The sequence below is a fragment of the Rhamphochromis sp. 'chilingali' genome (genome assembly GCF_963969265.1).
Source record: "Rhamphochromis sp. 'chilingali' genome assembly, chromosome: 3".
NCBI classification, from domain to species: domain Eukaryota; kingdom Metazoa; phylum Chordata; class Actinopteri; order Cichliformes; family Cichlidae; genus Rhamphochromis; species Rhamphochromis sp. 'chilingali'.
The window spans coordinates 24,049,941-24,067,658 of NC_137931.1; the positions used below are offsets into that span (position 1 = coordinate 24,049,941).

Consider the following 17,718-nt stretch of genomic DNA (forward strand, 5'->3'; position numbering starts at 1 on the left):
CTGCTGATTTTGCCTTATTTTACAGTTTGTTGGTGTGTGTGTGAAGGGGTTTGTGTCATTGCTTGTTCCCACACACACACACACACACACACACACACACACACACACACACACACACACACACACACACACACACACACACACACACACACACACACACACCTTCTTGCATATTTTAACAGTGTGCAGAAATGCTACGAGGTCAGTGTTAGCACGGAGCCACAGTGACAGCAGAGTCCAAAATCTGACTGCAAGGTGTTTCCTGCAGGGCGTCACGTGCACTGGTACAAATACAAATGACCCCACTGTCTCACTGTTCACTCGCTGACAGTGGCCGAGATACAACCCCCTCGTTCCTACAGCCGTCCCACCTCTACCCCCCCACCATAAAAAAAAACCCCAGTGGAGACCGTTGTCCAGCCAGAGCTTCCCTGCCAAAGCCAATCATTTTAGTGGCAGGACAGCTACTCGCTGAATGTATTCTGCTTTCATTATACCGAGCCTGAGGAGAGAGACCGTGAATGGAAGACAGAGAGGGAAAGGGGAGAGGGGAGCCAAATTAAAAGACTACTGTAGCCCCGCATACATTCAGTTTCAAACCCATATTTAATTCAGTGATTGATTTGTTCATTAAAATACATCCCATTACTAATTATTCCATTAATAATCCAATACCTAATGAAAAAAAATGCTCCTAATATGAGTGTGAGAGGGAGCGGGAAAAAGAGGGAGGAGAGAGATTCACTGAGTGAGATATAGAGGAGATGCAGAAACAGATAGGAGGACACGTGTAAATATGAGCACAGGGGGGTCATCTAAGGATCTGAGGGCTGAAGTGGGAAATGTAGGACATGATATAGAGACACAGGACCACACAAAATAAGAAAACAAATGATAACATAGGCACAAATGAGGAAAGACAGGAGATGTGGGGGGTAACAAGAGAATTAAAGAAGGAATTTAAAATTAAAAAAGAAGATTGAACGTACTGTAAAACAAATGGCAAAAAACAGAACAGGAAAATACAGAAATATAGAAAACAAGCAAGAAACTATAAGAAAAGAAAATGTCAAAATTAAGTCAGAAGGAAGGAAGGATGGGAAGACGTGTAAAAAGGATATGGGAAGAAAAGAATTAGTTAAGAAAAAACTGAAACAGATGAAAGGAAAGAAAAGAAAAAGGAAGTAAGAGACAATGACATGGAAACAAAATAAGAAGAAGAATGAAAATATTGTGGAAATGAAAGAGAAAGAAGAAGGAAAAAGAAATGATGTGGAAAGAAAAGCAGAAAGGAAGGAAATAAATGGAAATGGAGCAAAGAAAGGGGAAAGGGAAGGATAAATGAAAGGAAGACAGGACGGGGTTATGATGAAAAAACAAAATCGAATGTGAAGAGAAAAGGAAGAAGGGTGTCAAAAAGAAAAGAAGAGGAAAATGAATGAGTGTAATAAAAATAGAAAAAAGAAAGAAAGGACATAAAGAGGAAGTCCTGGAAAAAAAACGAGGAAAAGAAACAACAGATGAGTGAGGAAAACCGGCAGAGGGATAAAGGAAAGAGCATAAAAAGGAAAGGAAAGATCGAGACTTATAATTTAGAGGCTATTCACACACATCTAAAGAGACCTCTGTGTGGGTTATGTGTGCAAGTGCATGTGAGTGTCAGTCATTGTGTGTGTGTGTGTGTGTGTGTGTGTGTGTGTGTGTGTGTGTGTGTGTGTGTGTGTGTGTGTGTGTGGCAGGCAGTGGGAGTGAAACAGCCCTGAGTGTGGCTCTAGATTAATGGGGGCCATTATCTCAATGCCCAAAACACTCAGTGATGAAGAGTCACTGCCTGGCGACAGGCCTCGGCCAATCAATTTGTGGCACAGCAGTCACCTGCCCGGGTCAGAGCCCACATACGGCGGGTGTTTGTGTAGTTGTTGTGGTAGCGGTGCTGGGGGGGACTGGCAAGTTGCCACCACGTTACAGTATGGTGAAAAATGAAAAACAGCCTTCCTGTGCCAGGGTTTCATGGTTTTGGCAGCATGCACAGATAGCTCCATAACTGTTCTGGGAACTAAATTATATTTATATTTTATTCAAAATAATATGCTTGTTCAGGTAGTTGTACTTTAGAATTCCCAATTAGTTTTTTACGGCCTTAAAGCTACACTACACTGGATGTTATGGACAATTCTTAAGCAGGACTGCATGAAACAATTAAGGAGCAGGACCCACAAAGTCCAAACTGTTAACACCTTCAGGAAGATCATCATATGTGATGATAAACTTAGTATTCAGCTATGACCCAGACCCCCAAAAAACATCTGTTAGTCTAAAAGCAAAACAAGGCGCACTGGGTCAACAGCACACTCGCCATGAGTTCTAGAAGTTATGTCCAGATGCTTCTGAGGGGAAAACCACCTGACCCAAGTGCACCTGTCCACAAAGCACCAGAAATAGCATTTTAAAGCAATACTAACACAATCTTTCCTATTTGGGAAGGGGACAGTGGCTACATTTGTATCAGGGATGTGTTGTTAACTTTTAGAGGCAGATTTATGAAATGCCGTTCAGGCTGTTGTATTGCTTTGATTGCACTTTATACACATTAAGATAGTGAAGCCAGAACCTCATAGATTTTAAACAGATTCAGCAATTCCTTAACAGATAACAACAAATTTGGTGCAGATAGTGAAGTAACTGTAAAATGATACAGGTGCTTGGAAACCTTCCTTTTTATAGGAATATAACCAGAATACAACCAGTTGGCAGCCAGCTTTGAGTCCCCTATGGCAAAGGGACATGCTGCAAAAGAGTTAAGCCCATCAGTGCAGAGTGACTCAGACTGATTCCAGTGTATTGGCCCTGTCTGTACTCATAAAGTAGACAGAAATTATTTGCAAAACAGAGAATGAATGCAACTGGTGCCATTTGGAATTTGGTCACTTAAAGACAGGCTCCCTCCCACCAGCCTACCTGTGTAATTGTGTCCACAGTGTTTCAAACCCCAAATATTTATATAATAATGGATTGGATTTATATGGCGCTTTTCAAGGCACCCAAAGCGCTTTACAATGCCACTATTCATTCATTCTCGCATTCACACACTGGTGGAGGCAAGCTACAGTTGTAGCCACAGCTGCCCTGGGGCAGACTGACAGAGGCGAGGCTGCCATATCGCGCCATCGGCCCCTCTGGCCATCACCAGTAGGCGGTAGGGTAAAGTGTCTTGCCCAAGGACACAACGACCAGGACAGAGAGCCCAGGGATCGAACCGGCGACCTTCCGGTTACAGACACGCTTCCCAACCCCCTGAGCCACGGTCGCAACCACTGATTTTTCCTAGAAATGTCATGATAAGATTCCTCAAGTTGCTCCACCGGCACTGCAAACTTGTTACAATCAGACTAAATTGCATTTTTTTGGTCTGCATGTTGCATGTAATACTTTCACCACTGATAATAGAGTGTACTGGTAAAACTTCTGCAATAATCTTGAAATTTCTGAATTTGTTATTAAATAACTGTGGCAGTTGTACTTTAGCTAAAAAAAAAAAGCTTGACATTTTCCTGAAATCTGCTTGTAGGCAGTTTAGATGAGAAAGCCGGTAACACACTCATGTCTGTTCATTAAATGTGAAGTTGGAGCCACTGGTAGTTCAGCTTAGTTGAAGGGTAACACCAGGCTCTCGCCAGTGTCTGAAAAACAACTGGACATACATGAGTGCTATCAGTCATCCAGTCCAACTCTTACCAAGTAGTTGAAGCAGGTGATTTCACAAAATGTCAAAGTGTTTCTCTGTAAAGACCTGACTATCACTGCTAGTACTCATGATACAATGGGGTGCGTTTGATGAATGCGTATGCAGCAGTTCACAGTGGATGCTTGGTCTGGTGCCATATGTCGAGCGACCTTTTGTATGCTGTTTCTTGAACTCTGTTTTTTGTGTTTTTTTTATATACCTTTTCCTCCCACCTCTTTCAAAGCTAACTGAAGAGCAAGGGGAAATTATTTTCCCCTTTGCTAGAAAATTGTGCGTCTTCTGAAGGATGTTCTTTCTCCTGGAGAAGAGGTTCCTCGTCATTACCTTGAGAGTGCCAAGATCACTCAGAGAAGAGGGCTCTGAGTTATTTATTCGGCTCACATGCCCAAACACACACAAGCACGTGTGCAGATAGACAGGGATGCAAAAACATACACCACAGAGAAATTCAGTCTTTTTCTGGCTTGAAAAATATCTTAGAGCTATGTGATGGAGGACCTGTGAGGAGGATCCAAGAGGCTAACTTAACACAAAAGAACCACGCTACCTGGGTCCCCCGCTGTGGGCATTTTTAACTCCGTGCACTGGGCTTGTGTGGCTTAGAAAACCCATGCTGCTAAATGGGCTCCCTGCAGTACCTGGCAACACCTTACTGTAAGAAGGGGGTGGGGCTCATAAGAAGTCAAATTGATTCTCTTCTATTGGCTGAATACCACACCAGGTCATACACGTGACTATACCTTTGAAAGGCAACCATTTTTTTGTGTGTTCCAGCATGAGCTTTCTGGTTCAAACCCAACACAACACATCAATTTTTCCCCCATACAAAAAAACACAGCTATGTTCACAGTCACTCATGTGAGATTTCCTAAAAATCACTGATTTTCAAAAGTACCTGTATATGTACCTTTTAATTAGAGAACATCAAACATGGGTTTCTGGGATCAGTTCTGATACTTCTCGAATAAAAAGTATTCAGGTAGCAATATATGGACCTATATTCTTCACATTTCTTACAAATCCATGTAGTATGCTAGAGATACGCTGAAAAGGGAAAATAATGGGATCACTCTGAATATATTTGGTTATAGTGGGCATATACAGGAGTTAGAGTAGGTCATCTTTTAAGTCAAGTCAAGTCAAGTCAAGTTTATTTATAGAGCACATTTAAAAACAACCAAGGCTGACCAAAGTGCTGTACAGTAAATACAGATAAAAATACAATAGAACACAATTTCGTAAAACACCTCGCTGATCAAATAAAAAAATAAATAAACAAATAAATTAAACGTTTCTAAAAGCCAATGAAAAGAGGTGAGTTTTAAGAGCAGTTTTAAAAGTTTCTAGGCTTTTGGAGAATCTGACGTGAGGAGGTAAACTGTTCCACAGTCTGGGTGCAGCCACAGCAAACGCCCTCTCTCCCTTTGTCTTTAATTTATACCTGGGAACATCTAAAAGCATCAGATCGGCTGACCTCAAAGATCTCCTGGGGCGATAAGTACTAGGGAGTTCTGACAGGTAAGAAGGTGCAGTGCCATTTAAAACCTTAAAAGCCAGCAGTAAGATTTTAAAATCAATCCTAAAAGCAACTGGGAGCCAGTGGAGAGAGCAGAGAACCGGAGTGATGTGGTCTCTTTTTTTTGAACCGGTCAACAGGCGAGCGGCAGCGTTCTGCACCAGTTGAAGGCGATGTAGACAGGAACGATCTAGGCCAGCATAGAGGGAATTACAGTAGTCCAGCCGTGAAGTAATAAAAGCATGGACCACTCTTTCTAAATCGTTCCTGCAAAGGTAAGACTTGACTTTGGCTAAAATCCGTAAATGATAAAAAGATCCCTTAACTACAGAGCTGATTTGTTTATCAAGTTTAAAAGCATTGTCAAAAATAACTCCAAGACTCTTAATGGAAGAAGTGCAATCGGAGGTTAGGGGTCCCAAAAAGTCAAGAGAGAAGTTGGGATCTTTAGGAAGCCCAAACACAATGACTTCAGTTTTGCTTTCATTAAGGTGTAAGAAGTTAAGAGTCATCCAAGTCTTAATGTCAGACAAGCAGGAGAGTAGCGGCTGCAAAGAAACATTGCAGTTCAACCTCAGAGGGAGGTAGATCTGAATATCATCGGCAAAGATGTGGAAGGACACATTATGTTTACGGAGCACATCGCCCAGAGGGAGCAAGTACAGAATAAACAACAGGGGGCCTAGTATGGACCCCTGAGGTACGCCACAGGTTAAAGGAGCTCTGGGAGATGACAGTTCACCAAGGTGAACAGAAAAACTCCTATTATTCAAATAGGACTGGAAAAACTTTAAGACAGTGCCCTTTAAACCGACACAATGTTGAAGGCGGGCTAGCAGTATGTTGTGATCTACAGTGTCGAAGGCTGCTGTCAGGTTGGTGGTTTGATCCCTGACTTCTCCATTATGCATGCCAGTTATCCTTGGGCAAGATACTGAACCCCAAGTTGCATCCATTGGTGGGTGAATGTTTGAAGGAAAGCACTTAAGCATAGCAAAAAGTGCATGTTTGACTGGGTGACTGTGGCATGTTTTAACTGCTTTGAGTGTTCAGGAACAGAAGAAAAGGACTATATATAAGGACCAGCCCATTAATTGTGCAACTAGCAGCTCGGATTATAAATACTAGCCTCTCAGCAACTCGGGTTGACAAGCTATTTGATTTTTATTTCTAGACTGCACCAGGCTTTTTCATTTTTTTAATCAGGCTGTTGAAAAGACAAATTGGAAGCTGAATTCATTAAACAGCTTGGTAGAAAGATGTGTTCATTTTTGATTAAGTGTGCTTCAAGCTGATATTGGCAACACTGTTTCAACCGAAGTTTGCATAAGAGCATCTCTGAACGCACAACACAGCGAACCTTAAAACAGAAGACCACACCGAGAGCCACTCCTGCCAAATAAGAACAGGAAACTGAAGGGAAGGAAAAGGGAGTCAACTCTGGAAGTAGCAAGCTGCAACTAATAAAGTCTTTCTTCTAAATGCTTATCTTAAAAAAGATTATTTTAAACTCGGAATCACACAAAGCTAAATGAAAAAGAAGCTGGAAATAAAGACTACAGGTCCCCTACATCCTCTGACGAAAGTTAAAAGTTCCAGTGCCTTCGACGATTAGAACTCGTCTGAGAGTCACCCCTGAGTCAGGACTCTTTACTCTTTGTTAGATTTTTGTTTTTGTTGATACTCTACCTTGGAAACAAAATAAGCCTTTCAAACAACACACTGAGATGCTGCCACTGCAAATGTAGTTCTCAGTGATGAGTCATTTTAACATTGCAAATCATGGCCTGTCATTAAGCCCCAGGTGGTGACAATCCAGCCAGCACGCTGATAGCTGCTAGTTATTGATAATAATGGAAACAATAAAGGGAAATACAAGCCTGTTTAGGGCTAACAGGAACAGTTTGTCTCTATTCCTCCACTATGCCGATTCACTAATTCACTCAATAAAAACAAATTATCCAAATACGATTTTCAATCAGACGAGCAGCTTCATTCCAACCCTACATCAAGACTGAACAGCTGTTATTGGTACTGGTCACAATCAGTTGAATGCCACAGTACAGGAAGGGTAGAGGATGGTTTTGAATAGTCTCCCCTTGCTCTCCATCGCCTTCAAAACTACCACAACCTGACATTTCCCCTCCTGCTACCACAGGTGAAACTAAATCCAATTACAGCAATAAGTACCTCCTTAAGTAACCTGTTCCTCAGGCTCTTGGGAATCATCTATCATTGGAGAATAAAGGGTTAAGCCCTCTCACGCTAACCCACCTCCCACTAACCCTGTGAACCCGATGCTCTCATCGCTGACTCAGAGTGATGAAACAAGAGAATACTTTGCCAATACAAATCAATTCTGATAAAAAGTGCTTTAGAAACAGGCAATTATCTGAAGAATACTCTGTGAATCGCTTTTCATACACATTCTGAACACACAGTTTTGTCATGCTATCACACCAGTTTTCAGGGGTTAATGTTAACATTAGTGTGGTGTTAGTGTGTTTATAGCTGAAAACAGGGCCTGCGTGTATAAGAACAGTGTTTGGTGCAGTAGGCAATTCTTACTGTGGTTTTATTTACTACACAAACATTGCTTTAAAGTGCACATGTACGTTATTTGATGAAAACTTAAACAGAACCAGTTTTTGAGAACAAAAACCAGCACTGCCTGTGTACAGTAAGGTCCATGTTTGACAGCTTTATCAGTTTAGCAGCAGATACAATAAAAGATTAGCAAGTCATCAAAGTAATGATAAGCAAAAATGATAGACCTGCTGGAACAGATGAAGAGCCATTCAGGCTCTCACTCACTACATATGAAAATCAGATCACTGCATAATAAACGTAATATATTATATGGTAGGTGAAGAACCAGAATCTGGTTTCAGTTTGCAATCCAAAGTGTATTTACCTAACTACAGTTGGCTGAACTTTGACTGCGTACGGGTTAAAACTCCGATTGGATATTTTAAAAAAAATGAACACGTTGGCTACAAAGCTAATTTACAACCACAGGTTCTTATCTGATGTCCTCTGTTTGATGTTTTTAGTTTCTCCTCTTTCATTCCCAGACTGTAGACAAGCATGTTACATGTCTGTCTGATGACCCTAACTGGTGGGTTCCCATATTGCTAGCACTTTATCTAGCAAAGCGTTGCTAAAGAAAAAATAAAAATAAAACACTACTCAAATACTATTTTATACTAAGAGTTACCATCAGATTAGATACTCATTTGCAACAGTATCGATACGAACAGTGCCACCTTCAGTTGAAACACAACTTCAAACAGCACCGCTGGTAGCAGCCCCTCTCCTCACTAGCAGCTGAACGCATGAAAAGTAGTTAATATCAACAGACTGAACTACACTTTAAGATGAATTACAAAAGGTCAGGAAAGTTCCTGTTTGAAAAGTACTAAATGTCAACCTGGCCGGTGCACACATTAACATTGGCTGTTTAACAATTAGCAGTTACCTGCTAACCACATTAGTCGATTTATTAAGTTATTTTTACAGTAGAGGCTATGGCTGTGGCTAATTATGTCCTCTGTTTGATGTTTTTAATTTCTCCTCATTCATCGCTAGACTGCAATGAATGACCATTGAACGCGACAGGAGGTCATATTTGTCTGATAAATGGCCCCAGCCAATGGGTTCCAATGTTGCTCCTCCTTTTCTAGACCAGGGTCCAAAAATCAATACTAGGAATTATTATTGGATCAACATTATCAACATTATCGATATGAACAGTGTCAACTTTGCCTCCTTCAACTGACACAACTTCCCACAGAACCGTTGCAGACCGTCAGGTCACAGCCCCTCCCCTCACTAGCAGCTGAACACGTGAATAGTAGCTGATGTCAAAACTAAACAATTTATGAGGTATGTTAGATGTCAGTAAATCTTCTGTTTCAATATTAAAATATTAAACAGTTATATCATAAATGTTGACATAGCTGGTGCACATGCTAATGTTAGCCATTAAACTATTAGCAATTATCAGATAGCAACACTGGCTGATCTATTAAGTTATTATAATGGTAGGAGCTAGTGGCCATGGCTTATAACAAAAAGATAATATTAATATTGGACCTAGTCAGCAAACATTATTAGTGCTTCCTATTGGTAACATTAGTAATGTTAACAGAATACATTATTCCCACTATTCCTAAATCCAGAGATTAAAAAGATATTAAGTATAAAAAAAAATGATTTTTAGAAATTGTACCAGCAAGAGCATCTTAAGATATAGTTGTCATATATCAATTCACTGTTACATCAGAAAAAAAGAAAACAGTGATGTGATTGATGTATTATTCTCATCTTTACAAAAAACAAAGACTGTGAATTTTTCTCCTCTTGCGGAGTAGAAAATGGTATGAATTGTTGGGTATTTTCCTGAGTATTATATTTCGTTTGAAATTTCAGCGATAATCCTAATCTAAAGAGTTTGTTAGCATAATGAAGTATGTAAACTTTACAACTATACTGAGATATTTTTTATAATCCCCCCGTTTTTCCCCCTTATTTGCTTCATGAGACTTTTTCCACTTCAGATTCTGACACATTTTATATTAGGGGTTGCGTCAGAAAGGGTAACAGGTGTAAAAATCTGCCAAATCAAATATGCAGAGCTACCTGCTGTGGCAACCCCTTGGGAAAATGGGGCGCTGCCAAAATGGAAACGGAAAGCTTGCTCACTTCCTTTTGAAGTTGGATTAATGGCATAAATGAAGCTGTGTTTTTCGGACCATCCCGACTGGTTTAGCGCAGATACGATGGAGTTGTTCACTTTGTCCAAAACCTCTGATGTATATCCAGACCAACCAGCTAGCGAAACAGCTACGATTTTAAATTACAAAAACATTTCCTGGAGGCACAGTCGAGCTGGTTCCTTTGTCTCTTTGCTCGACTTAAACCTCGACGGGCAGAAGCGCTCAGAATCCAAAACTTTAACAGCATTAAAGTCAAAAGTTGTTCCCTTGTCTTAACTGCGATCAGTGTGATCAGCGGTAAGTCAGACTTCTGTCAGATCCTCTTTTGCATGTACCGCTTCCAAAACTGATGGCGGGATGCCTCTGTATCACAGCAGATGTCTGCCTGCACAGCATGTAATTGCAGCCAGGCACCCCACTGCCATCCCAGAGTTATAACTCAGAGAAGTTAAATCTTACCAGGCAGTTACACTATCAAGCACTCTGGCTGCATCAACCTAATTTGCAAACAAAACACAAATGTTCTTTGGGTAAGCAAAAGCACGCACACAGTATTTCAAGCCTTACTGCTGTTTCAACGATTCTGAGTGCAGATTTTGTTTGGGCAGCAAAGAATGGGTCTGTAATTTAAATGTTTGTTATGACGCTGAAAGAATATGCTGGCCATGATCAGGGCCTCCATGTCGAATGCTTCAAGGACAAGCTCCAAGGCAAGCTAGGCCTCAGTCTTGCTCACCGTCAGTAACCTATCATGTCATTTAAAGGGCTGTGAAAACTGATTTACACCTGAATTTCAACAGCAACACACTGCGGCGCTCTATATTGTTTTTCAAATGCATGCAGCTGCTTTTTTGATTTTTTATTTTGTTATGACTGCTCTGGGTTTGCATAATGTAGATGTTTATACAGTTCCACAAAGCCTGGAAAACTACAACAGAAACCCGAGTAAGTAAAGCATCCAACTGAAAGGTCGGCAGCTTAGGGACATTTGTGTTTGTGATAGCAGCTCAAAAATTGTTTTGAAAGCTGTTTAAATACAAATTTGGAAAGTGCAATGAGATCATATTTTAGAAAAAAAATCACACTCGTTCGGTTTGACACTGCACTTGGCAAGCCTCTCCATGTCACCTTCAGCCAAATTTTTGGCTGGGGATGAAAAAAAATAAGGCAGACTCGTCCAACAAGAACACAAATCCATAAAATCCAATGCCGCCCTCACACCTGCCAGCAGTACAGTAATGCACAAACACCACAGCACAAACAGACGCCGTCCTCTTTCGACCTGATTATAGTCATTTACCTTTGCAATTTGGACACACCAGTTGAGCAGCAGCTGCGATCCAATGTTGTCCTTGTGCTCGTGCACATAGTCGAGGAGGCAGCCGTGGGGCATGAGCTGGGTGACCAGCTGGATGGTGGGGCTCAGGCAGACACCGAGGAGACGCACCAGGTGGGGGTGCTCCATGCTGGCCATGATCAGGGCCTCCTGGGTGAGAGGGGGGGAAGGAGGACAAAAATGGACTAAGAAGACTGCTGACTTACAGGGTTCAAGAAACTTCTCTTCAGATACTTTGGAGCTTCTTTGCTTTCTGTACTATATTTGTGTCGCATTGAACACAATTTTAAGCTTGCAGCTTCCCCCTTTGACCTTTTTGCGCAATTTCAATATCATTAAATTGTAGTCATATATATTTTTGTTATTTTTAGTTGGCACACTGAAATCTGAAAAAAAGAACCTGATTCAAAAGGTGGCAATGTGTGAAAATTTATTTGTAATCTAGTTCCTGAAAATTTGCTCATTTAGCGTGTGGAAACAACCCACACTGGGCTGTTTGTGACCTGGTTAAAAAGTTTAAGGAAAAACATGAAACTGAGACCAACATCCTCCTATACGTCACAAATTCATGACCATTCAATAAAACCTCCACCAATTAAAATGACGGACAACAATGGAGAAACGTCCTGCTTCTTTTTCTATACTATTACTGTACCTGCCCACTCTGGAGTATTGTCTGATTAGTCTGTGTTTGGTGGTTGCTAGGCAATGTGATGACTTCATAATATATCATGCATAATTCAGGTTTAGTAGACATAAAATCCAAAATTAAAATGATCTGCTGCTTTTTTCAGGTGTTGTAGGTGCAAAAAAAAAATCTGATATTTTGAAAAAAGTTAGCATCATCAAGACACACACAGGGAGCCGTTTGGCACTTTGGTACCTTGATGCACTAGCTGTGAAAATACTGATGCTGATATTAAAGAGGGAAACAGTTCATTTTTAGATGTTGGAAAGATGGTGATGCAATGAGATGAGTTTATCAACCAGGAAACTGCCATGTTTTCACACACTCAACATTCACATTATCTCACTGAAGTCTTTGTGGTAAGATTTACGCAAACACTGAGGTTTATTTCAACTTAAATTTGATATCATAGGAAGTAGAGATTGGTGCACAACTGCACAATGATATTTATCTAGTGATATTGTGTGGATAAAGGCACACAAAATATCAATATTTTATTACATAAATAAAAATCTTACAAAGTACTCATCTTATGCACCGCCATCCTGACATAATATTAACTGAGAGGCCTTATATTAAATCAGCTCAACTAAAAACCATCACACACTAGACACAATTAGCCTGATAAAGCTACCTCGTACTTCAGAGCAAGGTAACGGCTCAGGAAGGCGAGTAAAAAAAAAAAAATTGGACATTTAAAAGAAACATTAGTGACCCGTGACTAAATAGCTGCCCAGAGTTTGGGGGTGTTGAACACTCGTGACCACTTTTAATCTCAAGGCGACTGCACAGGTTGCCTGATAGGAGGCAACCTTTCTGCAAACAATTGCAGTCTGACTTGGACGGCTTGCAAACACTATCAGAGAGATTGTTAAAGGTCTGCAAATAATTGCTTTCTGATTTATAAAAGCAGACAGGCTGCAAACATGTTGGTATCAGTCTGATTGAATCTCAATGATTTTCCACGATTTATCACAGTTAATCGCTTATCAGAAACAAACTGCATTTAATTGCCAACTTGACCCCATCCAATCACAGACTGGTTGCAGACTGACTGTGTTACGTCAACATTTATGGCAGGTTTTAGTGTGCTTAACAAGCCTAATTTTGCAACACAACAATAACGGAGGCGAGGTAACCTCACTGAATAAAGCAGGTATTGACAACGTTTAACTCTAACTCAAGATACTGCAAAATGTTCAAAATCACAATAACATTGTTTTGTGTCGGGTGATTCCCGCCTCTAATGGGAACTCATACAAACAAAACTTGACGACTTTAACTCTTTAAAGTCATCAAGTTGTCAAGACATTCCTGTTTCAACATTTCCGTAAACCCAGTTTTTTAAGGCACTGACGCCAAAGGACACGTTGTCATAACATCTGACGCTCTGGGCTCAAAGTATGTTGGAATCTTTATTCTGGGTTTTTGTAGGAAAACAATCAACATTATAAATATTAAGTTTATTGAGCAGCATTAGGTTCTATTATCCTTTTTTTTCTATGACAGATCAAGCTGTTACCCTTGGATAACACTACAGTGTCTACCAAAGAATTCCTAATAGAAATGAAGTTAGATGCATAAATTAATATTTGTGAGATGATTACTATATCTGCATGCACAGCATCTGCCCTGAGTAAACTCATAGTGAGAGAAAACCCTGCAGAACCCTTCTTCAAAGCTGCACAAACACAGCCTTTTTAATCTATATTTTAGCATGCACAACACACAGAGGTTCTTAAATGATGCTCCAATTAAAAGAAAAAAAACACAGTGAAACGTGCATGCTTAGAATCCACGCTGCTGTCTAACACAAAGTTACTGTGCCTCTGATTCCAGAAGCTGCTTCAGAATTTCTCGCTCTTGTTGTCATTTTGGCGTGTAAATACATTTTCTGTCCTCCCTCTCCGTCTCTCTCTGCAGCAGATGGACGCAGGGGTCTGAACAGTTGGGAGTCAACGTTGGGTAATTGTTATTGCGGCGCTGCGAGCAGAAGGATGTGTGCCGGTGATGAAGTGTTATGATGGCGAGGACCGATACTTGTGGCCGGCGCGTATACGCGTTACGGCTGAGCAGAAGCTGCACTTCAGTGCCATCGCTCAGAAACACTCACTTCACTCGTTCTCGTCTCCTATTGCCTCTCTCGGGCTCTCTCTCTCTCTCTCTCTCTCTCTCTCTCACTGACATGCAGACACACTCTCTTGGCAGCTCTCGAAAACACTCACGCCCTCAAGGACACACACGCACACTTTCTCTCTCTCCGTCTTTGCATACGGCAAGCGGTTGAGGAGGTGTATATCCAGGCTTGGCCCCGGGGCAGCCGATGGATAGATGAGGTGCCTTTTTAAATTTAGATGCTAAAGAATGAGCTGAGAGGGAGAGAGGTGGTGGCAGTGTGGGTGGTGCGCGAGTAGATTAATTCTAAACAGCAGCGGGGCCATAGGCCGTCGTGAGGCTTTTGGCACCATCAGTGGCCTGATTTAAGCAGAGCCTCGCAGCACTGAAGTTGTGCCACTACTTTTTCACTTCTTAAAACCACCTGCTCCCCCTCTGCCCCCAACCACTCGCCATCAGCCACCTCTGCACCAGGAATGCGCCTCGCCTCGGGATCCAGAGAGGAAGGGAAAAAAAGGGGGAAGAGCACTTTTATTCTCAGACTGTGATCTCAATAGAGACCTGGGAGTCGTAAACTGTGTCGGGCTAAAGTCTTGCTCCTGCTTTCTACTCTCCGGGCAAATGTTACGAGGATTTGCCCGTGTGTGTGTGTGTGTGTGCGTGTGTTTTGGTTTCCCTCTCATCTCCCTGAGCGCCGACCTCCATTACTGCCGGCTGACCCTCCTTTTCCATCTCGCTCCCTTGCTCACTTGCCCCCCTCACACACACTTGCACAAACAAGAGTTGATAGACTGGCAGAGCCGTGTGAAACTTGCACCTGTGCTAGTGCGTGTGGGTGTCTGCGCGCGAGTGCTACAAAAGTGGAGCAGATGTATTAAATGAATGTATTGTTAGGGCCTTTGCATTTCACACGTCACATAATCGAGTCAAATCCACATATTTGCAAACACGAGCAATTCACTCTGCATCTCTCGCAGGCAAGGCCACCCCACCCCGCCTCCCTCACCCCATGGGGAGGCTTATTTTTTGTTGCACAGAGCGTGTTTGGTTATGTGTGTGTGTGTGCGGACTTTCAGAGAGTGTTTGGAGCTGGCACTCCAGTGGCCAGTTTCTCAGTGGCGAAGCGTGAGCCTGCCTTTAGATTGCTGTTTAACAAGCCAGCAGACAGAGCATATTGGCTCTGGATGGACAGGGACGCCCACTGGGAGAGACACCGAGAAAGAGGAAGAGAGGGACCGATGAAAAGGAGGGAGGAAAAAGATGCACAGATTAAAAAAAGTGCCCAGAAATGGGGAAACACAGGACGGAGCGCAGCTGTGTGTGCGACGGGAGAGAGAATAAAGTGGTTCGCACTGTGGTTGGTAGTCAGCTAGTTGTGAATAATGATTTTAGTGTTTGATTTTTGCATTAACATTCTTAGTATTGATCACTGTGTGTAGCCATCTGTCTCGCAGTTGTTAGCACTATGCTACGTGTAAGGATCACGGATGGTCTATGAGAACTGGATACCAGACTCCGGCATGATATCAGTCCAATTAGCGTTCATCCAGCGTGGACACCTTCCTCTGGGTTGTGTGTCCAAGTGCACATGTGAGTGGGAGTGTCGCTACTCTTTAAATAAGCTTCCTCTGGCTTAACTGTACTGACCCACTGGGTTCAAGGTTATAAAAGGCTGTTTTTTGACTACTTTCGATTTCACCTTTAGAAACAGTTTACCTTGCCTTGTTAGGTATCATTCTTTTCAGCACAACCTCACATGTCTGACTTTGCAGTTATTTTTCATACTGTATTAACACATTAAAGGGAACCCCGGCTATTAACACATGTTTGCGCTAAAATATGCACTGTGTTTTCAATAACATATATGTGGTATCCAAATACGCCAAATATTTTCCTTTTAAGCACATTTTATATAAAACCAGTTTACCAGTAGGTCACCATCGTTATTTACTTCTCAATGCACTCTAGGTAGTGACGTCACATGGTTGCACCACATCGAGTTCACAGTTAGAAGCGCACTGGAAATTGCTTCTGTTCAACCTCTCCAGTTTCAACCAGAGCAAACCGAGAGAGATGATGAAAATAGTCAACCAGTACTTACTTTAGATGAAGATGAAAACAATCCGTCACACGAGGACGCGAGAGTGAGGGAAAACTACTGGTGTCTATGCGGCTACTGCTTGCCAATGGCAACGGCGACTGAGAGCGTTTGGTGTAAAGAGCTTAATTTTATGGTAGCAGCTATCCATGGTATCGCATAACCGCATGATAAAAACATTAATAGAATTCTAATTTCTATTATACAGTGAAATTACGATATCGTTATTTTTACAGATTCTCCATGCAACACAGTGCAGCAAAACTTTGAAGCCGTTGTGCCAAACTAGGTAAAATTTGTTTCCCCTGCGTCGGGAGCATACACTGGCCTTTCGAAATCATGGACTAACAGTATCCCACGTTCATGATTTTTAGTTCATAAACACTTCTTATAATGACTAACTAGTCCAGAAATGTTGGAGATGTTAGCTCTTTATACAGTAAAATTACAGTGGGATACAAATAATATCAAAATGTGCTTAAAAGGAAAACATTTGGCGTATTTTAATACCACATATGTGTTATTGAAAGCAAAATGCATATTTTAGTGCAAACATGTGTTAATAGCCGGGGTTCCCTTTAACACAATGGAACTAAAATCACCAAAAAAAAGCACAAAATCTGAGAAGCAAAAAGTTCGATGTTTTTACTGTAACAACCACAAACATGTTAAACAAAGCATTTTCATAACTTGAAATGCAAACATAAATTGCACATTTTAAAAGATTATGTACAAATGCAGCAAAGAGCAAAGGTACAACTGTTTGCATTAAATGCAGCCGATGTCTCAGGTGTGTTTTCCCCATCAGGTGCCACAATAAGATGCCACACAAAGTATTTGTGCCACTTCAAGCACCAGACAGAGCGGCACATTACTGCCCCGACACCTCCGGGGTGTATCACTCCTCCTTTTGTCCCCCTGGAGACACTGGTGGCATCTTTGACTACACTACACGCTAACTACACACTCCAAACACGCAAAAGATCACAAATCTCTCTCAAATTTTAAAATCTGCTATCGACATCACTCTCTCTCTTTCGCCGCCGTCCCTTCCCTCTCTTCCTAAGCAACCAAATGCCATGTGCCAGTGAGGCCTGTCGAGTCTGAGATGTAGCTACTGGGTTTTTTGCAGTGTCTCTGAACACTGCACGATCTGACCTTGGACTGAATTAGCAGAGATGTCAACTCCTGGGATGATTGGGGACTATCTTGAATGTTTTTCTGCCTGTGAATAATCTTTCTCACTGCAGACTGACGGACTTCAGATTGTTTGGAAATGACTTTATAACTCAAACTGACAAAAACGTCTGCTTTTATAGAGGTGCTCACACTTCCTGATGATCAGGTAATCAAGAGTATTTAATAATCTGCATCAAGCTGCTATCTACCCCCTTAATTCATGTGGAAGCGGTGAGAGTGGAATTAGTTTTTCACACTCTGATTCTGCATTTTTACTTATCTTTGCCTAAAATTAGTAACGCAGCGACTTATGGCATGTCTGC

The 17,718-nt window shown here is 41.6% G+C and overlaps 1 protein-coding gene across 4 annotated transcripts in view; it reads right to left on the reverse strand.

Annotated features, from left to right (window-relative positions):
* The window catches only part of LOC308394589 (receptor tyrosine-protein kinase erbB-4-like), a 388,448-nt gene that overhangs the window by 49,474 nt on the left and 321,256 nt on the right, over positions 1 to 17,718 (reverse strand). For 2 of the 4 annotated variants that reach the window (XM_080878981.1, XM_080878979.1), the window contains exon 20: positions 11,280 to 11,462. In XM_080878981.1, the coding sequence (XP_080735107.1) occupies positions 11,280 to 11,462 (183 nt within the window). Of the gene's footprint in view, positions 1 to 11,279; positions 11,466 to 17,718 lie in introns of all 4 variants that reach the window. The other 2 variants (XM_080878980.1, XM_080878978.1) reach the window with 1 other exon arrangement.